We start from the raw sequence: 24988 nt of genomic DNA on the forward strand, positions 1-24988 counted from the left end.
CTTTTCAATTCTCCAATCTCCTTCCCGTTTCCCTAACCACTCAGCAAAGAACATCATAGGCCAAAATCAAACCATACACTCTCCTTGCCATCTAATTCCATTCATTTCTATCCACGTTGAACCTTGTGTCATCTTTTCAATTCTCCAATCCTCTTCCCGTTTTCCTAACCACTCAGCAAAGAGCTTCATAGGCCAAAATCAAACCCTAAACTTTTCTCGCCATCTAATTCCATTCATTCCTATTCACGTTGAGCAACATTTCATCTTTTCAATTCTCCAATCTCCTTCTTGTTTTTTCTGATCACTCATCGAGAACTCATAGGTCAAAATCAAACCCTACACTTTGTTTACATCCACACCCATAACTTCCCTAGCTTCTCAATCCTTTTCACGCAAAAGAAAATTCCAAAAAAACTTGCTACAAAATTCTTTCCCCCAAAAAAGTTCATGACAAGACAAGTACCCCCACCTACTTTAGTCATTAGCATAAAGTAGCCTTGTTTTTGGTGACACTTTTTGCTAATAATTGAAAAATCCATTTTACCCCTAAATTTAGCGGGCTAAACAACCGCGTCAACCAAATAACAGCCCAAAATATAAAAAGAAAAAAAGAAGAAAAAGAAAAACAAAAACAAAAAATCAAGCCCACCATTACACTCGGTAAGCTTCTTTTGTTTTTTCTCTTTCTTATTTTCTCTCTCTTTATTTCGTTTTTTCGCTACTTTCTCTCTCTTCGATCGGTTTCGATCAGTGAATGCTGGGTATGTTCTCGAATCTTCTGTACTTACGTGCTTGTTAATTGACGTAGTTTGTATGAATTTTGTTAGTTTTCAGTCTTTTTACGGGTTTCGGGTCGGGTTGATAAACCCTAGATTTTAGCGTTGCTTGGAAGTAGGATTTGACGATCAGTTGAAGTGTTGTGATTGTCAATTTTGTGTTATTCTGCATTTCAATTTGAGTTTTATTCAAGTTTTTAGCTGAATTTTGATTTGAATTCACTGTTCCAATTGCTCTTTTCATTTGAATTATCGTTGAATTGGACTACAGATTTCTTCATAACTTTAGTCGAAAGTTCGTTTTTTTTTTAGTTCGGAGTTGAATTATGGAATTTAGGGGCACTTATGCTTGTTAATTGACGTAATTTGTTAGTTTTGTAGTCTTTACGGGTCGGGTTGGGGAAGTGTTGATAAACCCTAGATTTTTAGTTTTGCTTGGAAGTAGGGTTTGACGATTAGTTGAAGTTGTGTGATTGTTAATTTTGTGTTATTCTGCATTTCAATTTCAATTTTGAACTGGATTTTGATTTGAATTTTGCTTGAATTCAGTGTTACAATTGCTCTTTTCATTTGAGTTATCGTTGAATTGGAATGTGGATTTCCTTATGTTATGCCTTAAAGCTAGTCAAAAGTTCCGATTTTTTTTTTTTTTTTTGACTTCAGACTTGAATTATGGAATTTAGTGGTACTTATCTTCCATAGTTCTGTGCTTTTTAATTAATGTAATTTGTGTAAATTTTGTTAGTTTTTAGTTTTTACAGGTCGGGTTGATAAACCCTAGATTTTTAGCTTTGCTTGGAAGCAGGGTTGGACGATCAGTTGAAGTGGCGTGATTGTTAATTTTGTGTTATTCTGCATTTCAATTTTAGTTTTGTTCATTCAATTTTAATTTGAATTTGGATTTTGCGTGAATTCAGTGTTCCAATTGCTTGAATTGGACTGCAGATTTCTTTATCTTATGCCTTAAATTTAATCAAAAGTTCCCTTTTTTTTACTTCAGACTTGAATTATGGAATTTAGTGGCACTTATGGCTTCAGATAAGATTTCAATTGGATTTTTTCTTTATGAATTTATGTGAATATTGTCAGTTTTCAGTCTTTACGGGTTGGGTCTGGGTTGATAAACCCTAGATTTTTAGCTTTGCTTGGAACTAGGGTTTGAGGATCAGTTGAAGTCGTGTGATTGTTAATTTTGTGTTATTCTGCATTTCAATTCGAGTTTTGCTAATTCAATTTAGTCAAAAATCGTTTTTTTTTTAACTTCAGACTTGAATTATGGAATTTAGTGGCACTTATGGCTTCAGATAAGATTTCAACTTGTGTTGCCGCGATGTCATATGAGTTTATGTTCTCTATTCATTGTCTTAATTTTTATTGAAAACTTTATTGATCAGTACTGAAAATTAGAAAAATTTACAGTTCATTGATGAAATGCATTTTATTGTACCCAAATAAATCGATAATTCTGTTGGAAATCCAATTAAAACCATTAGATGTTCCTAAATTTATTTCCGTAGAATCTACTCTTGGTTGCTATAGTAATGGATTTGTCTAAACAACAAGCAATGATAAGTGTCTTGCTGCATTTGTAGTTATAATGTGTTTAAGTTTTATAGTGAAGAGATTATTGCTATATTTGTAGTTATCATGTGTTAAGTTCTTGATGTGAAGAGATTATTTTTAATAATCCATGGCTTCCGAAGGGTGTGTTAAGTGAAAACGATAATGAAATAGTTTCTCAAGGGCATTGGTTAGGTCCACGTCCTGAATTTTCTGCGAGCTTGACTTTCAGAGAATGATTTTCATTGGCTTTGTAGTATTGAGAATCTTTGGCAAAGCTGGAGTTTGATTGGCTGTTATCTTATGTCTATAAAGGTTATAGCTTTAAGACAAGCTGATCTTTTTCTGGACCCAATTGTAAACGGGAAGATCTTTGGAGATATGATGTTCTAGTTCTGAGTTTGTAAATGGCTGGAAATGGGAGATTTAACTTGACATCAGCTAGCAGTGACTCGGGTTTTGTTGGCAACTACACCAATGGGCCTAAGGGGAGCTATACGGGTGCCACTATGGACAGGTCTGGGAGCTTCAGAGAGAGTTCAGACACCCGTATATTTGGTTCTGGGAAGGGTGCATCCCGGGGGACTGGTGCAGTTGTGGGTGATTTGCCTTCCCTGTCACAATGCTTGATGCTGGAGCCAATTGTAATGGGCGACCAAAAATATCCTCGTTCAGGTGAGTTAAGGAGAATGTTGGGCTTTACTGTTGGGAGCACTTCAGAAGACAATTCTTTTGGTGCTGCTCATTTGAAGTCTTCACTTCATGTGTCTATGGAAGAATTAAAGAGGTTCAGAGATAGTGTTGCAGAGACGTGCAACAAAGCTAGGTATTTTTGTCCTCTTAATCAATAAACTAATTTTTCGGTGGACTAATTAGTTCTGTTGCATCCTTCTTCATTGTTTTGTATCTTTACTATGTGCCGATCAGCACTCTCCTTCTCTTTCTTGTGTGTGTATTAACTAATGATCTTGGTGGCATTCTTTCTTGAGTATTGGATAAACTTTGATTGAAAGTTACCCTACTTTAAAGCTTAAGTTGTATGTGCTGAGTATGCTGTTTTTTGTTTTGACTAGTGGTAGAGCTAAAAAGTTCGATGAATGCTTGCATAAGTTGACAAGATTTTCTGAAGGCATGCTTTCTAAGAAGCAACAGAGAAATGAGCAGTTAAATGAGAGATTAGGTGGTTCAAACATGAAGATGGGAACACAGATACATCGAGGCCCTTCAGATCTTGTAACACAGAAGACAGAGGAGCGGCCGAAGAATAGTACTCTGAACAAGCGTGTACGCACATCAGTGGCAGAAACTCGGGTTTGTAATTAATATCATGTTATTTAAATTTGTTGACCTTCGAGTAGCTACTTTCCGTGACAATTGTATTCCCTATCCAAGCAAAGGAGGTGTTTAGTGTGTCTGATAAAGCCATACATTTTGCTTTATCAAAAAAAAAAAAAAACACAAAAGAAAGCCGTCTTTTCCCCTTATATGTTCTTCTGCATAACCCACATGGTGCATATTTTTTCTGTTTAAAAGATATATTGGAGAACAATGTATCTTCCCGTTGGCTATCTACTTTCTGGTATACCTCGTGTACAGGGTTTTTCTCCACAATATCAATTAAGAAAACAACAATAAAACATTGCTTTCGTAAAAAAAGGATATATGGGAGAAATATTGTTCTTCTACGCTGCTCATGGAATAATGAACATCTACTTACATGGGTTTAGAAAATAGAGGTGTGCATTACATATAATTCAAGTTTAGAAAAAGATAGAAATGATGCTAGGGCAGTAAGGGAAGAGACATTGTCCCCTAACTTGAAATTTTAGCTTATTTTCATGTAAATAATTAATATGAAGAAAGGAAAGCTACTCATATGTCACGATTGGCAGTTAATTGATCAACTTTTAGTAGGAGCAAGTTACTTTTTGCAAGCTCCATTTACAAGCATCGAGAGGCTGGTGTTTCTCAGAATTTTTAATTACCTCTAATTGAACAGCCATAGATTATTTAGATCTTGCAAAGATGGAGGCACCCTTCTAGAAGGATCTTCCTCTGGTTATTCTTCAAATGACAGAGAGAATTGTGGCAGGACATGATTAAGTGCTATCTTTGGAACCTTCATTGCTAATGGGTGGTGCATGATACTACTTGCCTTGTTTCCTCTCTGCACCCTTAAAGGAGCCTAAAATATCAGAAGTATAAGTTTTCGTTCGGCTGTTTCCTTTCTTCCTTTGTGTTGCAATGGAAGAATTCTTTCCTTTTATGCTCATCACTAGCATTGTGTTGTTAATGATTTTTTTGCTTTATGTTGGATGAATAATGTTGCGTATTACTTGCTGAGAATAATAAGCTTCATCTGCTTCTCCTTGTATCAAAACGCCTAATGACCTTTTCCCTTTCCATATAATTCAGGCGGAACACCGAAATAGTGCTCTATCCAGGCAGCCTATGATAGTAAAGGATCGAGACATGTTAAAAGATAGTAATGCCGATTCTGATATGGCTGAAGAAAAGATCCGCAGATTGCCAGCTGGAGGTGAAGGTTGGGACAAGAAGATGAAAAGGAAACGATCAGTTGGTGCTGTCATTTCAAGGCCCTTGGACAATGATGGAGAGCCTAAACGATCGCTGCATCATAGACTTGCCAGTGAACCTGGCTTGTCACCTTCTGATTCCCATGGTTTCAGGTAATTGCTATTCTGGAATTATCCCCAAATAACATCACTTCCATCTTGATTTCATTCAGTTTAATATAATAATGTCCAGTTGCCCTATTTGCCGTCTAAGATGAAGGATAAGACTAGTTTAGATTTTCCGACTTTGTTGAGTTAACACATCAAGTTGAATTTCTTCATTAAAAAACTACTTTTGGTTTTCTGTTGTACAAGACTGGAGATGTTTGTAGATGATGGCTTTAGTCCCGGGTTGCAAATTTCACTTTGAAGAAGTGTTAGGACATTTCTATTTAAATTGTCCAGTTCTAGATAGGTTTAAGAAAGTAAAGGAATTACTTTACATCTTGTTGTAAGATATAGCGGGCAAGTTCTTTACTTCAACGAAATGCTGTACTCTTCTAAGGCAGCAGCTTAAGCTTTGAGCATCTTGTTTTAGTTGGAATGTAAAGAATCACTTGGGAGAATAACCAGTGAAGAGAAAATAGCCTAACATATATGTATATATTGAGTGCGTCTTTGGTTCGTTGCCTTCTAGACTGCCCTAGTCAGATCAAGTACCAGTTCTTTGCGGGTAAGCCTACTTAAGTTGGGGAGAATTGTCTTTTACCAACATCTAGTGTTTAATTGGCATGATTCTACCTAGAACTCGGTCAAATAGAATCATTCATTTCATGTGCCGTCAATCTCTTATTCATTCCTTGTTTTGCTGCTTCTTCGTGTGAATAGTTGTTTTTCATGTCCCTTATAAAAATAGTTTTTCATGTCCCTTATAAAAATAGTTGGTGTCTAAATGAGAAGATTTCAAGAGGAATCACATTTGGCCTTTATTTTTTTGTAGGTTGAACTAAGGAACTAAACTGAAATTAGATACATAATTTGATGCTTTAGCATGCATGTTTTACTACTGTGATCTTTGAACGTTCTCTCTTTATTTTTGCACCTACTTTGTTACCTAGCACTCTATGTTGTACTCACCAACTCTTTTGCACAGGTCGGGAATATCAAGCGGTGCTGGTAGCATTAATAAGTCAGATGGCTCATCACCTGCTGGTTCTAATGCCCGTTCGATGCTTAAAAATGAACAGGAAAAGTCTGCTCTTTGTAGGGATCCAACTGCTGGCCTGAATAAAGAGCGGATGCTGGCAAAAGGCAGCATTAAGTATGTCTTAGTTTGTGATGAATTTGTTTTTTATCTCCTAACTAATGGGTGTTCTCAAACTGAATTCTTACTATGTGGTTTTCTTCCTCTAGGTTGAATAGTCGTGAGGAGAACCATGCTCTCTGTCCCAGTCCACTAGCAAAAGGGAAGGCCTCAAGGGCACCACGGAGTGGCTCCCTTGCTGCTGCTAATTCACCCTCTAACGTTCCCCGTTTACCTGGAACCTTGGAAAGCTGGGACCCACCCCCAAATGTCAACAAAAATCTCGCTGTTGGTGGGGCTAATAATCGGAAGCGTCCATTGCCCACAGGATCCTCATCTCCGCCCATAACACAATGGATTGGTCAGAGGCCTCAAAAATTTTCTCGTACAAGGAGGGCTAATCTTATCTCACCGGTTTCAAACCAGGACGAGGTGGAGGTGCCGTCAGAGGCATGTTCACCTTCTGATTTTGGAGCTAGGTTAACTCCTGGTGTAACAAGTGGTTCTATTCTTACAAAGGCTGTCAGCAATGTTACACAAAACCTTAAAGTTAAAGCTGAAAGTGTTTTATCCCCTGCCAGACTCTCCGAAAGTGAAGAATCTGGTGCTGGTGAAAGCAGATTAAAAGAAAAGGGTGGGGGTACTTGTGAAGGTGAAGAAAAAACTGTAAATACTGTTCAGAGTAATGGGATGTCTACCTCACATATGAAGAAGAACAAATTTCTTGTCAAAGAAGAAACAGGTGATGGTGTGCGAAGGCAAGGCCGAAGTGGAAGAGGCTCGGTATTTTCTAGGAGTAGCATTTCTCCTACAAGGGAGAAGTTTGAAAATCAAGTCACAGCCAAGCCACTTCGTAACTCGAGGGCGGCTTCAGAAAAGCACGGAAGGTGCTGCTATTTTTACTGAAGAAGGTTTTTGAGCTTTTACTGTTTCTCTTCTCCATTAACTTAAATTATATTTGATTGTGGCAGTAAGTCAGGCCGTCCTTTGAAAAAGCACAGCAAAGGATTCTCTCGTCTTGGGACTCCTTTGAGCAGTGGTTCTCCTGATTTCACTGGTAAATCCCTCATTTGCGTACTTCATTAAGTATTTCAGTGTAAAATATTCCTTCGCTAGTGTGGAGTATGTTTCTTAAATTTTTAATGAACTAGTTTTCCCTTTTCCAGGATTTGGTTTTTTTCAGTCTCTATGTCTTTTAATGAACTCATTTGCCTTTATCCATGATTTGGGAGGTTATGATGTGATTCATTGGAGAAGAGAATAGCTGATTTGTTTTTGTATTTCCTTCTGTTCAATGAAATGTGAAGTCAGTTTTCACTTTTCAGTACATTATCAGCTGTTTAGAATGAGCTGGGATTGATTGTGGACAAAGAAATGAAGGGGTTGAAGTAAAGGAATAAGAAATGGCTAAACTTGTATCATAGATACTACTGAACTTGTGCGGGCAATTTCCAGTGATTGATGAGTTTCACTGTTTGATATTCACGTTATAGTTTTGGTGCTACCTCTAGTGCGGGCTGACAATTAGCAAATTATCTAGGTGGTTCTGGTTTTCCCCCTGCCTCAAACAAGTAATCCTGCTATTACATTTTCCATATTTCAGGGGAATCAGATGATGATCGCGAGGAGCTCCTAGCTGCTGCAAACTTGGCATATAGTGCTAGTAGTATGTGTCTGACATCAAAGTTCTCCGCTCACTCTGTTGTATTTTTTTTTTTTTTCTGTTGGGAAAAATTATAAACAATGAGGCACTTAATTTATTTGGTTGCTGTTGTAGTTCATGCATGTTCAAGTGCATTCTGGAAGAAAATGGATAGACTTTTTGCTTCTGTCAGTGCAGAGGAGAAATCCTACCTTCTGGAACAGGTGACAACTAATGATGATTTTGATTATACCACACAGGTATTCGCTTTGTCTGATATTAGATGTTCTTATTAAGTCCTGTTCATTGATGCTTTATCAGCTGAAATCAGCAGAGGAATCTCATGCCAATCTCTCTCAAACTCTAAACCATACCAATGATGTTCAGGTACTTACTGATACCTAAGTATCTTTATCTTGCATGATGACATCACTTTTTGCAGTGATTTGCTTGGTGGATAGTTTATGCCAAAAGTGGGGGATAAGACATTTCTGTGTGTTTCATTTGTTTTGGGGATTGAAACTGGCTTCTGGTGGGCCAGCTAGGGGCCTTTGGGTGCTTATATCCCTTCACTAAATTCTTTCCCTCCTTTGCACCTTCCTCAGATTTTTTTCCCCATAGCTTTCTGGGTTTCAATGTCGTTTATATGTTAGCCTCAATCCCTGTGCCACCACCTGAAATTCTTTTTGAAGTGGTTATTCTCTGTTTTTTGTTTTTGTGGGGTTTCTCCTAGCTGTTTCATTTGTTGCTTGAAGCATACTACTGTGTAAAAGCATCGGATTGTATTTAAGTGTATTCATATTGTATTTAAGTGTATTCTTAGTAATTCCTGGTCACTGTCACTTGAATCAAGTCTAAAGTTATGATCTTTCCTTTAAGCCTATGCATAGATGGGAATCTGAAAGTTATCCCTCTCTTAGTCCTTCACCATAATTTGGGCGTTTGTAAAATCTCCTAATGGATTCTGCACTTTTTGAAAAATTCATCCCTGCTAATATCAAGAGAGAAACAAACAACACAGCAGACACCGTGTCACCTGTAGGTCACGGGTTCGAGCTGTGGACGTAGCAACTAATGCTTGCATTAGAGTAGGCTGTCTACATCACACCCCTTGGGATGCGGCCCTTTCCCGGACCCTGCTAGCGCCTGATTCTTTGTGCACCAGGCTGCCCTTTTTTAAACAAACAACACAGCAGATCTAGCAATCTTGTATTTAGAGAATGCGTTCTTTTATATCATTACTTTTTGTTGTATTGATATGTATCACTTGACACGCTTGAGTCACTGTCTAGCTGGAGCTTCCTAACTGTTACCTTCCAGCTATGTTGCTCGGACTCTTCAAAAATGCCGCCCAGTTCGTTTTGGGTCCTCCAAAAGTAGTGTATTTTTGGAGGATCAGACACGGGTGTGGCAACACATTTTGAGAGTCCGAGCAACATAGCCTCCCAGTACAAGACTATTGTTATCCTTCTTATGCTTACCGTGAATGGATCATCTAGATTATCTATATTAATTAAACAGGTCTTGCTAATTCTCATATTCTATTGCTGCCTGTTGGAACTTAAGATATTATTTTAACTATATGTCATATGTTGTTGGCTACTGCTTTAGCTAAATACTTCTCTTGATGCTTGCTTTCCCAGGATGATCATGCACATGATGGAACTTCTATTTCTGATACTCCATCTGTTGAGAAGAACAGATGCATCAAGAATCAAAATGGCTTGAAACTGCCATCTGATACAGAACTGGTCGATCGATTTCACGATTCTATTCTAAGTGCAAAATTTGACTCAGATAGAATATTTGACAAAGTTACTCCACTTTACCAAAGAGTACTGTCAGCTCTAATTATAGAGGATGATATTGAAGAATATGAAGAAAGCGGGTTTGACATATTTACGTCACCGCATAATGGTCCAGAAACATTATTGCATGGTACACGTGTCATTGATTCTGAGAGTAGAAAAATGAATAGGACAGAAGTTGGGTACGATACAGTTTTTGGATCTCAGATAAAGAAAAATGGGACTGGAAATGAGTTTGTTTCCTGCAATGGATATGGTGCATATCATAGAAACCCTGATGTCCGAGGACCTCCATACAGTGATGAGATGTCACAAGGAGATAATGGATATTTGCATTCAGAGGTTGGGCTGTTTGTAGGCCTTTCTGAATGTGATCCGGATGTACCACAAAGGTTGCAGATTAGTAGTTTTGGTATTTCCTCATTTGAACGTCAATATGCACAGATGGCTTTTGATGATAAACTTTTGCTAGAGTTGGAGAGCATTGGCCTCTATATTGAACCTGTGGTATGCTTTCTCCAAGTGTTTCCTTCCTCCTCAATGCTTACTAATTTGCATTTTTTACTTATGAGTGGCGTAAGAGTGGTATTTTTCACAAGTTGGAATGATATCATATGCTTTAGTCTTTCTAGCATTTGTACCTAAGATTGTATCATTTTATTATTTTTACCTTTTCTTTTGTGCATCCTTGTTACAGCCTGGCTTAGATGATAAAGAAGATGAAGCGATCAACGAAGAAATTATGCAGCTGGAGAGGGGACTCTGTCAAGAGGTTATCTCGCGCGTCCTAATAATTTACTTATTTTCCGTCTTTTTCCTTGTTTTTGTTGTTGCCAAATATGCCAGCAAATCTAATGTTTTCAAGAAAATTGAGAATAAATGGTTGGGATAAAGACCATCTCTTTCAGATCTATATATAGACATCTTTCTGCACATGCCGTATACCACTGAAGTAGTTCATCTGTTCTGTTCCCTGTAGATTGGTAAAAAGAAAACATATATGGAGAAAGTATCTAAAGCAATTCAAGAAGGCAAGGACGTGCAAGGATGGTAAGATATTATGTCATCAAGTTTTCTTTACGTTTCTGCATTCTGAATTCATGTGTGCCTTATAAACCCAACTGAATTTCCAGGGACCCTGAGCAGATTGCGATGAATAAACTCGTTGAGCTGGCTTACAAAAAGCTCTTGGTAAGGGTTGCATTCTTTTATCTGTACGGTTATCATGCTTTTCTTGTACAGTGCTTATTTAGTGTTCTTGCCGTCCCTTTAATATCTTCTCCTGCTACTGCAGCTGTTCTCTTCTAAATTTTGTAGTTGGTTAGAAGGTTTTTGTGGCATTAACTTTAATCTACACACACTGCTTTTCGTTGCGAAATGTTGTGAATGATATTTGTATATAACCACTATATAAGATCATTTTAGACTAAAAGGAGTGTACATTGTTGACCAGAGCAATCAGAGATTTGGGAGAAAACTAAAACTCAAGAAGCTTGCTCCAACTGACTGCGTTATATGTGATCTGAAACAGAAATGCAGTATTTCTCCAGGAAAGAGGATACAAATATTAAGTTGCGCGGACTCTTCACTTTCGATGCCGCACCCGTGTCGGATTCTCCAAAAATACACTACTTTCGAAGAATCCAACACGCACCCATTGACATTTTTGAAGAGTCCGAGCAACATAACTGAAATATATATGTATATATCAGCAGACATTATATATTTTTAGAGGGAATCTAGTCATTGCGCTTTATGTCATTTGATCTCCATGCTTGAAAGAAGAATAGTTATTGCACTCGATCTCCTTTGATCTCAGCCAAGTCTGCTTGATTTTTTTTTTTTTTTTTAACTTTGAAAAATAAAAAATAAAGAAGACTTGGCTGATACTTTAGGATTGCCAATTTTGGTTTCCAGATTGATTATGGTTTGATATCTATTGAATATATTTTAAAGTTCAATCATAAGATGCTCATCAAAGAAAATTTTATCCTAGTCTAGATTACTTTAGTTCAATGAGATTGTGTTAAAAACATTGCCCATGTGTTATCATGCTGGAGTTCAAATAATAAAAAATAAAGAGAACGATAGAAGGGCGGCCCACTAAAAAAGCTAGAGCAGGTGATTTGTTTCACTCTCGGTTAATAAGAGATTTTGTAAATAACAAAACCAGACACCAAGATGGTGATAGCCTGATGGAAATCACAAGTGGCAGTCTCCTGAACAAAATAAAAAAAGACAAAAAAAAAAAAAAAAAAGGAAGGAGATACCTACACTAATAAGGATCTATTCATGAAGCGAGTTTTGTGTATATTTCATATACATCCTGGAGTTTACACCAAAAGTGATTGCTTTGCCCTCAAAAACACCTCTTTTTTCTTTCTTTCCGTAGAAATCCGACATACTCATGCTGGAATAGTTTTCCGCTATTGAAGATATTAGAAGATCTACTACTGAATAAGGCTTATTATAATTAAAATGATGAAACTTTATTACATCCATCAAAAAAATGATGAAACTTTATTAACTTTTTTTTTGCTATATTTCTTAACACAGAGCTGTATCTCCTGCAAAGGACGTCGGCAACTTACATACATATTGCATTACTCCAGTATAGTTCATTAGTTAGCATACTGATATTGCTACTCACAAATCTTAGAGAAAATGTTACACAAACCTGGCTGATGTGAATCAATCTTGTACTGTTTTGACCCTCTATCTGTTAATGCAACTTGATTTTGGGGAATTTGAATTTGTTTATCCTTATGCTGTGCAGCATATTAATTACTGGAGATTTCATAATTAACTTACTACAGCATATGGAGCTTTTGTGATTCAGATTATAACTGCATTTCTTTTGGATTAATTTGACAGGCGACTCGAGGAAGTCTAGCTTCCAAAAATGGGGTTCCGAAGGTGTCAAAACCGGTTGCATTGGCTTTTGCAAAGAGAACACTCTCCAGGTGTCGGAAGTTTGAGGATAGTAGAGCTAGTTGCTTTAGCGAGCCTGGGCTCCATGACATTATATTCGCCGCTCCTCCTCGTATTAATGAGGCGGATCTTTTGGCTGGTAAGCAGTTGCTAATAAAGCTTTTCACTGTTGAATTAAATTATCATGTATATGGTAATGACACCGGTCTGACGATGCTTTGGCAACTATGAGGTAGTTACATAATTATCTGTTTCCTTTAGCTCTGGGTCAACCAAATATTTTGGTTCTTGTTCTGACAAGAGGTTTTTTTTTTCTCTTCTGTAAAATTATAATTTGATCTTCACATACGTTAGCATCTTATAATTTATGTCTTCCATGTTCTGTTCTTGTCTGCTGGGTAGTAATTACTGACATTGTTTCTGACAAGAGTTCTATATTTAATACAAATTGTACTTTCATCTTCACATGCTTTAGTAATTTTAGTTTTGTTTATGTGTGTTTCTAGTTTATGCTCTTATCAGATGTGCTGTAATAGCTGACATGTCTCTTGTTTCACAGGCTCATGCCCTGTTAACGCTGATGGTGTTCTGATTGATCCGTATGAAAGGTTCAATCATCAATTGGGTCATGCTTTTGCTAAAAATGGGCCGATATTAAATAGAGGGAAGAAAAAAGAAGTACTGCTTGATGATGTTGGTGCTGCTTTCCGAGCCAATTCTACTATTGGTGGAACTCTTCTAGGTGGTGCAAAAGGAAAGAGAAGCGAAAGAGATAGGGACTCTTCAGCGAGAAATGCAAATGCAAAAGCTGGGCGCTCATTGGGGAACTCCAAGGGTGAGCGTAAGACAAAAACAAAGCCCAAGCAGAAGACAGCTCAGCTTTCTACATCCGTAAATGGATCTTTTAACAAATACATGGAGATTACAACCCATCCAGTTTACCCTTCTGCTAATGGTTCTGGAGAATTGGTCAATACTAGTGGTAACAGAAAAAGAGAGGGTGATGTTAATTCATCAATGGATAAGAAAGAATCTGCTGATGGCATGAATATGCCCCTGAATGACATTGATGCAATAGAAGAGCTAGGTGTAGAATCTGAGCTTGGGGCGCCTCAGGATTTCAATTCTTGGTTCAACTTTGATGTTGATGGTTTGCAAGATCACGATTCTGTGGGACTTGAAATACCAATGGACGACCTCTCTGAGTTAAATATGTTTTGACTGTGACTGCTCATTGTACATTCTTATGGATTATTTAACTGTTCAGTAGAGAGTGATCTTTTGCTTGTTCAAGAATTGATAGGTTAAGAGATCTCTGGCCAATTGGCACTTGTAATTATGGCCATTTTGTATACTTATTTGAAGGGAATGCTAGAAAATCCTCATATTGTTTAAATTCAGGCAATGTTTCCTTGTAAACAAATTAGCAAAGAAGGGCAATTTTGTTTGATCATCTTTTGTAATGTGTCCAGTTCGTTTCCCCAATATATTGCAATTTTGACTTTTTCCCCTGTTACTAGTTATGTTTTCTTAAAGCTTGTAATGAGCATAAGAATCTGATACTCAGCTATTCAGTTTTTTAGGTCTTGCTAATCCTTCATTAACTGTCTGCAGCTCATGAATCCTGGACTATGCAGTAACTTTATATGCATATTTTGACTTCTTGATTTTCATGTTTTAGTAGCAGATAAATGGTGGTAAGTGCCTTGAGCATAGTCGTCACGTGTCAAAACAGTCGCTTCTTCCTGAACAGGTGCTAAGAATATCGTCATCAGCCAAGTACTGGTGTCAGCCTGAGAAATGTTTGGTTAGAAGCCGACAGGTAACTCATCCTTTACCTTAACTAACTTTGATAAAGTGTGTCACGGCTTTAACTTACAGATTTCTCAATTTTTGACTCCCTCATATTATAAATGTATATATGCTTGTTAACATACTCCTTTATCCATCCAGTTGTTTCTAGGCCATTTCTATGGTTTCTGGATGTGCACAATTGATTAAGATTGTTTTAATAACTAAATTATTAAACTGCTGATTATCCTGTTTTTATTCCGTATCGTCATTCTTTGATAGCTAATTGCCAAGCTTTGCAGATAGATTGCCTTTTCATCATGTGTTATCCGTTGCCTACTTCTCTTCTTAAAAACAGATTTATGCTATCAAGACTGAATTGCTGTACTTCTATTATATATGCCCAGTGACATCTTTGATGACTATTTACCAAAGCTTTGGTAAGAACGCCTTGCTTGATTGTGTTTCTATCCGGTGCATGACTTCCTTTGATCTAGGAGGTACACTGCTACCATTTTCTGTAACATGGTGTTACTTGTGTGTGTATATTTAGTAACTTGCTGGATAGTTCTTCCTCTGATTGTGCCATCTTTATTCCAATCATAGTTTGTTGTAGTGGAAGGTGAAGACATCTTAAATTTATATAGACTTTGGCGCTTAACAACCATATTAGTCAAGGGAATAATGTGGAAAAATTATCTTTTATGTTATTTAGTGTTCTGTCTTTTCTTATTGAGTGGAGTGATCTTGTTCTCTCAACGACTTGGCCTTGTAAATTCAATTTTACTCTATATATGAGTTCTTTTCTTTATTCTTTATGTACTGGTTGCTTTCTTTGATAGACTCCTCCCTTCCCCCCGCTTGGTTACCGTTTCATGAATAGAAAAGACCATCTTCGTGTACACTGCCAAAAAACAAAAAAAAGAAAGAGAAATTTTCATGTATTTACATTCTTCCATCCGCGTCCTCCTTGTCATCTAAAGATCTTTTTCCTGCTAATGCCTCTTATTAATTAGGCTACAGAAATGCTCTCTATGAATAGTGCTGCTGCTTACTGCTAGTTGGATAGTGCATGATTTGACTTACATTATTTTCCGCAATGTATTGAAATTCTTATTTCATTTTACTCTTGTATGGTTGCCCTCTGAAAATAGAGTAATATCTTTGTTTTGCCGGAAGTATACTTGCAACTGACGTGTGACTTTTCACGTCACATTGGGTTCTCCAGTTGATTAATTATCAGATTACTTGGACATGTGACAACGTAACTTGTGCAGTTCCTCTGGCATGCCGTTTAAGAATACAGGATTGATTGGATCAATGATCTGTAAGAAGCCGTAATCCGGAAATACTGGGGAGCTACCTCTTGGACAAACTTTATGTGTTCATTTATTTGTTATCTGTAAGTAACTTCTTTAATGTAATAGCACCAAATTGGTGCTCCGAAAAACAGTTCGAAGATTTGGATCTTGCAGCCTGCCTGTTATGTAACTTCCTCTTGGACAAACTTTATGTGTTCATTTATTTGTTATCTGTAAGTAACTTCTTTAATGTAACAGCACCAAATTGATGCTCCGAAAAACAGTTCGAAGATTTGGATCTTGCAGCCTGCCTGTTATGTTTCATTGAATCCAGCAGCTCCAGATACATCCAGAATCATATGCATTTGTTATATTATACCGAAAGTTTGATGACTGTAAGCATCTAAATTATACCAAAATCTGATGTTTTCTAATCCCTCCAAACGTCTATTGTTTATTTCTGGCCATTTGGTCCATAGTCCATACAGACGTGTACTGAAATTGTCTTTACACAAGGCTTCATTCTCTGCTCTGCGCAGTTTAGCACTGCCATTAACTTCTATTTCGATTTTTTACTTGCTATATTCTGGAGAACGTGAAATATTTTGGCTTTGCCATTCTTTTCCTTGTTTTCAGTCTAAATGACGTTCTCTTAACTATTCAGGTTTTCATCCCTCTGCACTTCCTTCATCCTGCATCTCTCCTGTAATGATGCTGAAGTTATATGCAACGCGAAGATGCTATATCATCTTGCTCCTTTCTATTTTGTTTTGACTTTATCAGTTCTGTCCTGCAAATGCCTCTTTTCAATTGGTACTATTCTTGTTTTATGTTTGTATTTTTTAATTCTGTGTATGCTGCTGCTACACTTGCTCGGTCACTAATTTCCGTTCACTTCACGAATAAGGTTATCTCTGAGATTATGTATCGACGTGTTTGTGTCTGCTGTACGAGCATGAGGAGTTATTTTTTGTTCCTTTTTTGCAGTTGGAGTGGGTATTGATGGTTTCTCTGCATTAACTAGTGTTGTGAAGGTGAAGCAACTATGAACAATATTTTACTTAAAGCACATCATTACTAGATTCAATCCTGTGGAGTCCCTTAGGAATATGATGCTCGATCCCGTATAAATGCATAGAAGGAAATTAGTTTTGGAAACTTTGATCTCTGTTTTTGGCTACAAGTTCAGGTAATGGTGAGTTATAGCCTATTTGGTCAAGTTTTCAAAATCTTCTTATTTTGAAAAGTGTTTTTGTCAAAAGTGCTTTTCGAAAAAGTACTTTTGAAGAGTAACATGACGTGTTTGAGTAATTATTGAAGAGGACTTTTGTCGATACTACTGTCTACTAGTGCTTGGCTAATATTTCAAAAATGCTTTCTGGGAAAAGCTATTTTTATCAAAGTAATCTTGCATAAAGTAATAGGATGTGTGGTAATTTGCCGTAGAAAAATCAACATTCGCTCAGCACAACTAATGCATCATTTAATTAGCCAATCAAAATTTGCAGTTACATATATGCGCCGACAATATAAACATATTTATAATTAGGCCTTTTATAAGGTAATTAGAAGTAAATTCCTATGATAAGTATCCAATACTAACATGATAAGAATGATAATTAACCTGCTTAATAGATTAAATTACACTAATAATATTATGAAGATTCTTAATTTAAGACGAGGTATATTAAAATACATGACAAATGAAAAAGTAAATATTGCATAATGGAACATATGCATTGAACATTTATAATTCAATTTAACATTAGAGTTATATACACCATTAGAGACGAATGAGAAACAATTTATGGTAGTAATTTTTTTTTAACTAAACCTCCAACTACTAATACATGATAATATAGTCAGCAGAACTATTTTCACTAATATGGGAAATCAAGTAATCTTTATTGCATGTACACATCAACATGCATTGAGTTCGACTAGGTCTTGTCTTCTAATGGATATTATCTCCCATTACACTATAATGAAACAGGGAAAGAAATTAGGGTGTCTAGGATAATTAAAGAAAAATTCTGAATTATTTTTTCTACAAAATAAGTCATTTTCTGGTGTTGGGTTGCTAGAAAATATTTTAGGGGAAAATGTCTTTCTGTACATTTATGTTGAAGTCATTTTCCTTTACAATTATCGCAACTCTACTTCATAACATTGTTACAACCAATACTTAAGACATCACCCGTAAAAAGGAAGATGGACATCATTATCAATATTAATAACTCATAAATTTCATGAGAACGCTATCCAGTTGCTAATAGTATTATCAATCTTTAATAAATGTTTTTTGTTCGGGAAAATGTTTTCCATTCTCCAACCAAACACCGGAAAATATTTTCGTGAAAATAACTTCCTTCTTACCAAGCACACCCTTAAAAATTTTCACCCAAAAGATGAAGCTGTAGTCTAAAATCACCAGAAAACCCAAGTGGCACTTGTCATGGTAGAAGAACCTAAGCTTTACATAATGAGTCGATCGGTAGCTTCTTTAAGCTCATCTTAATCCTTCAACACAGCACAATTTTGTGATAAACGTGGTGGCACTCTACCTGTTTCATAGGAGGGAAAAAGGTCTTCTACCTTCCGAAAAATGAAGCTTGCATTCGGAAGATGAAGTCCCAAATTATATTCCTTGTCATTAAAACGTGTCTGATTCAATGTTGTCTTGTAACTGCTAGTGGCATACATAGGGTGACCCCTAGCAATTGATGCCTGCAATATGCAGAAAAGTCAGCATTAATGCAAAGGCAGATTGCAGAACTGATCATATGCAATTGAAAAATGGTTCTCCTATAGCTGTTTGTATGTTTCTTTATTTTTACTCTTCTTTTGAAACAAGCATTATAACCATTTAAAAAGGGAAGCTATACAGGAACTAGCACTATGGAAGAACTAACCACGTGATCTTTCCCCAATTCAAGAAGCCAAAATCTCCAATCTTTTAGTTCTTTGCCATCAACTTTGACAACTATGTTTTCCCAATTTTCGTGATGAAATTCGACGGTGTCCAATTTGTAACCCACGCCGTCACCAATGGCTTTGACAAATGCTTCCTTCAAACTCCAATATCTGCATAAGTTGTCAGTGTAATAGTTCTACCATTCAGCGTGAATTTTGTTTCTCGGGGTGACAAAACCTGTCATTCAACTTGTCACAAAAAAGAGAGAAAAAAGGATGTTCCAATACCCTATTTTTTACTCCCTCTACATCATATTCATATTCCACTAGTTTGTTAAGTCGATCGTGAAAGTATGAATCGTTTTCTGAACAGATTATTTTTAGAGAAGTTCTCTTTATGTACCTTGTCGATAATGTTTTAACATAAAATATCTATGTTCTGTAACTTTTTCAAAAAATAAAATGTCACGCACGGTCAGTTAAGCCTTATCCAAAATTGAGACATCAAACTCTAATTAGCAATGGAAGAGAAAACAAGTGTACGGGTTCACACATGTTACTTTTTCTTGGGGTTTTCCTTCGACATTTATTACCAAACCAAACTCTCTGTGATCTCTGACTCAAGCATAGAAGAAATCTTGGAAATGCACATAATTGTAGGAGTTTAAGGTTAATCAAGAATATAATACTTTCAGTAGTGGCATGCACATTTGCAGTAAGTAAGGCCTATAAATAGATAGGTACCTATAAAACTCACTTAAAATCTGTCGAGAAGAGCCAGCATTGATTATGTTAAACCATTCCAGTCTTGAGAAGTATGATGAGAAGCTCCGAATGAATTCTTCCACTGATTCTTTCTCAGGAATGGTTTGAGCAACGATATCCAATCCCACAAGGCATATTGGTTCAGAAGCAACAGCCACAAAATCACCATGGTGTGATGCATTGAAGTTGAAATTTGGCAACTCCAAGTCCGGTTTGTCACATTCCTAGAAGAAGATGGGATTAACAATATTGCAAATGAGAAGATTTCGACTGCAAGCAACACCATGGCAGATAGCACAAAGAATATCCTCAAATTAAACAACCGATGTTAATCTGGCATCAAGAATGTAATTTCAAACATTCTAATTGGATCACAAACTAGAAAAATTTATGATTCTGAATCTGTATTCATGATGTAAACATGAAAAATATGAGAAAGCACCAGTAATTGGCAGAATTTCTGAAGACGAGTTATGTAAATGATGGTAAACCATATATAATACGATCAAAATAATAGATGAAGGTTCTTGAAAGTTGCAATTGTCTCATCTTCATGGATTTTACGAAGTCCACTTTAGATAAGTTGGTTTTAGCTGGATATGCAAAAGGACAGCTGCATCCACTAATATGAGGGGGAAGATCTACAAAACAAACCAGTATATAAAATTCTTTTAGACCGAAATTCATCACTTGAATCCTTTCTCGGTGATAAATAAGTGGTGTTCAAATGGGAGAGAAGGACGAGACTTGGCCAAGAGACAACTTTCTTCATGGCTGCTGAAGCAGGGCCAAAAAGAAGAGAGAGAACAATTCGAAGGATATTATGGGAAGTATGTGTGGCGAGAAACTAATTAATCAATTAAGCACAGAAGGAGATTTTGCATTTACCAACCAGAAAAGGTTTAACATCATGTTCTTCACATATCATATTCCAAGTACCTGCTTGTGCAAGTAGTCTAGTGTATAATAGACCTTTATAGTTCATTGGTGTTCTAACATAGTGTCTAGCACCTATGGGGTCTCAGTATGGAGGACAATTAGAAATCTATGGACTAAGCTGGCTGGAAGAGTTCTCTACAGGGTGGGGAATGGTACCAAGATCCTTTTTTGGAAAGAGAACTGGGTTGGACATGAGCCTCCGATGAACTCATTTCCAGATTTGTTTTCTTTTGCAGCAATTCAGAAGCATCAGCAGCTGACACTTGGTCCCCTCAAGGTTGGAATCTTACATTCAGAAGAAACTTGAATGACTGGGAAGTGGGTAGAGTTGCTGAGTTAATACAACAGCTAAGTGGATTTAAAGGCATTTCTACAGAACCAGACACAATAAGATGGAAGTATGACAGCGATGGAAAGTTCTCTGTGAGCAGGCTATATAGAAAGGAAGTGGTGGAACAACCAGGGGGTATATCAGGTCCATGGAAACAGATTTGGGAAATATAAAGTCCCAACTAAGGTAAAGTGTTTCACTTGGTTGGTGGCTAGAAGAGCATGACTCACTCATGAAAAATTAAAAAGAAGAGGATTTGAGATTGCTTCTAGATGTTTCCTTTGCAAGGAGACTGAGGAAACCAACAGCCACCTGTTTCTCCATTGCAAAGTTACAACACAGCTATGGTCACTATTCCTTAGCATGTCTCTATCAGAGTGGATAATGCCAGAACACACTACAGACCTACTCAGTTGCTGGATAAGGAGAGGAGGAAGCAAAAGCCAAAAGAAATGGTGGAAGATAATACCACCTTGCATATGGTGGTCAATTTGGATAGAAAGAAATAACAGATGTTTTGAGAATACTTGTAGTTCAATCCAGAAAATCAAAGAGAATTGTGTCAATATTTTTTTCTTTTGGTGTAAAGAGCAAGGTTTAGAAGAAGCTGAACAGTTAGTAGATTTTTTAGGTTCTCTATAGTTATTTTAGTTTTCTTTTGTGGTTTTGGGCCGATATTTTTAGAGATCTCCAGCATGTCCTTAATGCTGAGGAATACAACATTACCATTCTCCCAAAAAAAAAAAAAAAAAAAAGAGAGAGAGAGAGAGAGACCTTTATAGAACACTTTTCTAGTATAAGACTACTGCAAATCATTCCTATCTTTATAGCGAAATTCCAGCCAAGGACAAGTCATTTTCCCCCTTCTTCAATCTTCGACTCTTCTGGAACACTTGGAAGAATGCGAGAATCCAGCTGGTTAATGATAAAACACACACTTCTAAGATACTCCTTACTTTTCCATTTGTTAGTCTTAGTTTGACTCAACAAGGAGTTCAAGAAAATGAAGAAACTTTTGAATTTTGTGGTCTTAAACTAAATATGTGTGTGATGTACCAAAATGCCATTTGAATATTGTGGTCTTAAATATGCCGTGTAGGATGTTAGGTGTAAGAGTTACCAAATATAGAAAGTGGCATTGTTTTTTAAACAGACTAAAAAGGAAAGTAAGACAAACAAATTGAAACAGAGGGAGTACTACTATAAGCAAACAGCAAAAACATAATTTCAACAAAAAATGAGAACTAAAAGCAAGTGCATATTCAGCATTATAAATATACCAGGTATGGTTTTCCCTCAGGAGTTCGCCTGATCAAAATTTCATTATATGGAATCCCCAAGACCTGATGTATTAGTGCATACTGCAACAATCTGCTCACAAGAGCCCGTTTTTGATCTTCCATTTTAAAGAACCTAATCAGTGAATTACAAAACCACTCAAGTTTTTACAAAGGGGTAATTTAGATAACCAAATTCCTCAACAAGCTTTTTAGACAACCATACAGAAGTAAGCAGGTATAAAAGTGCCAATTCAAATTTGCTTTGGATAGACATTTCTTAGCAATCAAGAAACAAAAGTTTACAGAATAAACTTGACGATGAAACCTTTACTTGAAATACAAGGTACATATTCACAATTTATAGAATTAAGGCAATCCCGTTGAATTAGCTGAGGTGTGTAGAAACCACATTTATAAAAAGAAAAAAAAGAGAATTAAGGCAAGTCTAACAAAGTGTACATTCACAATTTGCTTCAATAAACAGTTTTTATGCAATTAAGAAAAAAAAAAACAGTACAAGATAACCTTAAAGATGAAAGCTTTACTTGAAATACATCAATTTAGCACTTCAAATAAAAGTAAGATCCATGGACACTTTTAAGTTATCAAGAATCAAAGTAGTACTGAATAACTTAAAGATGAAAGCTTTACATGATATACATAAATTTCTAGCATTTCATATGCAATCCATGGATACTCTATGCAATCAAGAACCAAAGTAGTACTCCCTCTGTCCCAATTTATGTGACACTTTTCACTTCCCGAGATTCAAACTCTATGAACTTTGACCAACATTTTAAGATGTATTTTTTCACCATATTGATATGAGAAAAGTTACAACTATAGTACTTATTATCATGTAGTTTTCAAATATATAAATTTTAATCTTAAAATATTGAGTCAATCTAATCCCATTTCGCTTCAAAGTTTAGTCAAGTTGACTCTCGGAAAGCGAAAAGCGTCAATGGAGAGAGTACAGAATGAACTTAAAGATGAAAGCTTTTACATGATATACATAAATTTTTAGCATTTCATATAAAATCCATGGACAATTTATGAAATCAAGAATCAAAGTAGTATATAATAAAGTTAAAGATGAAAACTTGACATGGTATAGATAAAGTATTAGTGGGAAGATGCAAGAATACCTGGTAATGGAGGAGTGTTCATGTTTGGGAAGAAAGGACATAGCAAAAGAGAAGTAAAGGGGAGAAGGGTTCCATTTAGATATGTCAACTATCCATCTCTGGACACCCTTCTCTATTTCCATTTCAAAACTTTACAGAGAAAAAAACTGAAACTGTTCTTGTTTCTTCTCCTGTTATGGTTGCCTCCCAGTTCCTTCACTTGTTATGGGTTCATTGTCAGAAAATAGAGGTGATTTACAGGAATGACCTCCAAAATGGGTGTTTTTCAACTTTTGATCCCACTTTTTTTTTTTTTTTTTTTTTTTTTTTTTTAATTACATAAGAGTAGGGAAGGGGGAAATGGGAAGGGATTTGAACCCTCATCGATAAGATAAAAATTTAGATGGCCAATTAATTGAGTTAATGAATTAGTTGGCCAAATTCTTTTAAGAAAATAACCTCCACTTGGGAAAATTCAGTTGGGCAAATTGTTGTCTATTGATAAAAAAGTTGTGGCCATAAATTGGTTTACCCCTACGAGGCAAAAGTTTATGATATGTCAGTAAGCTAGAGAAAATGAACCTGCTAGTCACAAGTTGTGTCTTAAAGGTAAAACATTACATGTGTTATTAAATTGTTCGCAAAAAATTTACAAAGTTGCAATCCCGACAGACCTTTTTGACATTCCTTCTTGCATCACAATCTAACTATCGTAATAATTCTTCTAAATGAAATTTGTAATTAAGTGATTGTTTGATGATGGATAAAGAATATTCATGTTTAGTCAAGCAACTGAGCTATTATGATTTCCCATAAAGAGTCATTCTTATAATCAATAACTTGGATTTTTCCAACATTAATTTAACAACATGCATTTTCAGTTAAAAATAAGGTGCAGAATATTATTTTGTGAATAAAGATAATTTAAGTCTAGACGTTTTCAGTAAACTTAAAACGGTTAATTCACACAAATGTTAAAAGTGAGGACAAGATTTAAATACCGGCTCAAAATATCTTTTTGTGCAAAGTACCCCTCATTATCATTGGTCTCTTTAGTAAAAGATTTTTTTTTTTCTCCTTCCATCATTTGATGTGACATTAAGTATGGAGTTTAAAATATTACTACTAGTGTGAATTGGAGGACACACATGGAGGTAGAAAAGAAATTATTAAAGCAAAACCTTGTTAATGGTGCAATTGGATTGTGTAAGGTTCACTTTCACATAATCTACAAATAATTTGCCTGCCAATTTTTTTGGCTTTGGCAGTCTTGAATTAGGTGTCCAAAACGGATTAGCAGAAGCAACAACAAAATAATTAAAGACCATGAGAATGTCCAAGAACTAGTTAGATAGGAAATTAACTATCTGTCGTGACTTTTTACATAGTTAAACAAACCAACATTTTTCCCATCACGGCAAAATGACATCTTTTGTTTGGATCAATCTATCAATCGTCACGAAAGATACAACTAACCACCAACAAAATCCTTGTTTTTTTTTTTCTCTTATACTTTCTCGTTTATCAGAAATTCTTGTCGTTTCTATTGTCTTTATGTTCAGTTTTGAATCTCCACATACTATAAATAGTTGCACTTCTCACTCATTCAACGTTCAAGAACTTTTTGGAGAACATCATGAAGTACGTGAAGCTTTACAAATTCCATGGTAGCCAAGAAGATGAGTTGTCAACTGGTAATAGTCATAGCAGCAGTCAGAAGAATGAGTTAGCAGATCATGACAAGCAGAAGGTGAAAAGATTCAAAGCAGCCATGCAGAGAGTGATTTTAAAATTTGAGTCCAAAAAATCTCAAGTGGAAAATCCGAATAGAGGGGAGAAATAGAAAGCTAGTCAATTCTGTGTGATCATTTCGTCTAAAAAAGTTTAAACTATAAGAAAATGTACACTTTTATTACGTAATTATTTCCGTAAATTCACACTATTATCTGGTACATATTCTTCATTTGTACCGGTTTCATGCTTTATTATGGATGTAATGTATCTT

At 36.1% G+C, this 24988-nt stretch overlaps 2 protein-coding genes across 4 annotated transcripts; one reads left to right on the plus strand and one right to left on the minus strand.

Moving 5' to 3' along the window:
- The first annotated feature begins 519 nt into the window (after positions 1-519).
- On the plus strand, positions 520-14052 carry LOC132613929 (uncharacterized). 3 transcript variants are annotated; one of them, XM_060328227.1, is made up of 16 exons: positions 523-660; positions 2652-3162; positions 3410-3647; positions 4752-5026; positions 6006-6173; positions 6266-7042; positions 7127-7212; positions 7759-7821; positions 7933-8021; positions 8119-8184; positions 9441-10112; positions 10303-10377; positions 10585-10655; positions 10739-10796; positions 12480-12675; positions 13096-14052. In XM_060328227.1, exons 2-16 carry the CDS (start codon positions 2744-2746, stop codon positions 13755-13757), a joined length of 3915 nt encoding a protein of 1304 aa, XP_060184210.1. In that variant the 5' UTR covers positions 523-660; positions 2652-2743; the 3' UTR covers positions 13758-14052. The 3 variants fall into 3 exon arrangements, with proteins under 3 accessions (XP_060184211.1, XP_060184210.1, XP_060184209.1); XM_060328226.1 differs by having other exon boundaries at positions 645-761; XM_060328228.1 differs by lacking the exon at positions 2652-3162 and having other exon boundaries at positions 520-660.
- Positions 14053-17363: 3311 nt separating this feature from the next.
- On the minus strand, positions 17364-23274 carry LOC132615126 (uncharacterized). The gene is made up of 5 exons (XM_060329701.1): positions 23005-23274; positions 21857-21989; positions 19286-19530; positions 18541-18712; positions 17364-18355 (listed from the first exon to the last, which is right to left on the minus strand). Exons 1-5 carry the CDS (start codon positions 23124-23126, stop codon positions 18143-18145), a joined length of 885 nt encoding a protein of 294 aa, XP_060185684.1. The 5' UTR covers positions 23127-23274; the 3' UTR covers positions 17364-18142.
- Between the last annotated feature and the right edge of the window lie 1714 nt (positions 23275-24988).

The sequence above is a fragment of the Lycium barbarum genome, chromosome 10 (assembly GCF_019175385.1).
Source record: "Lycium barbarum isolate Lr01 chromosome 10, ASM1917538v2, whole genome shotgun sequence".
Classification (NCBI taxonomy): domain Eukaryota; kingdom Viridiplantae; phylum Streptophyta; class Magnoliopsida; order Solanales; family Solanaceae; genus Lycium; species Lycium barbarum.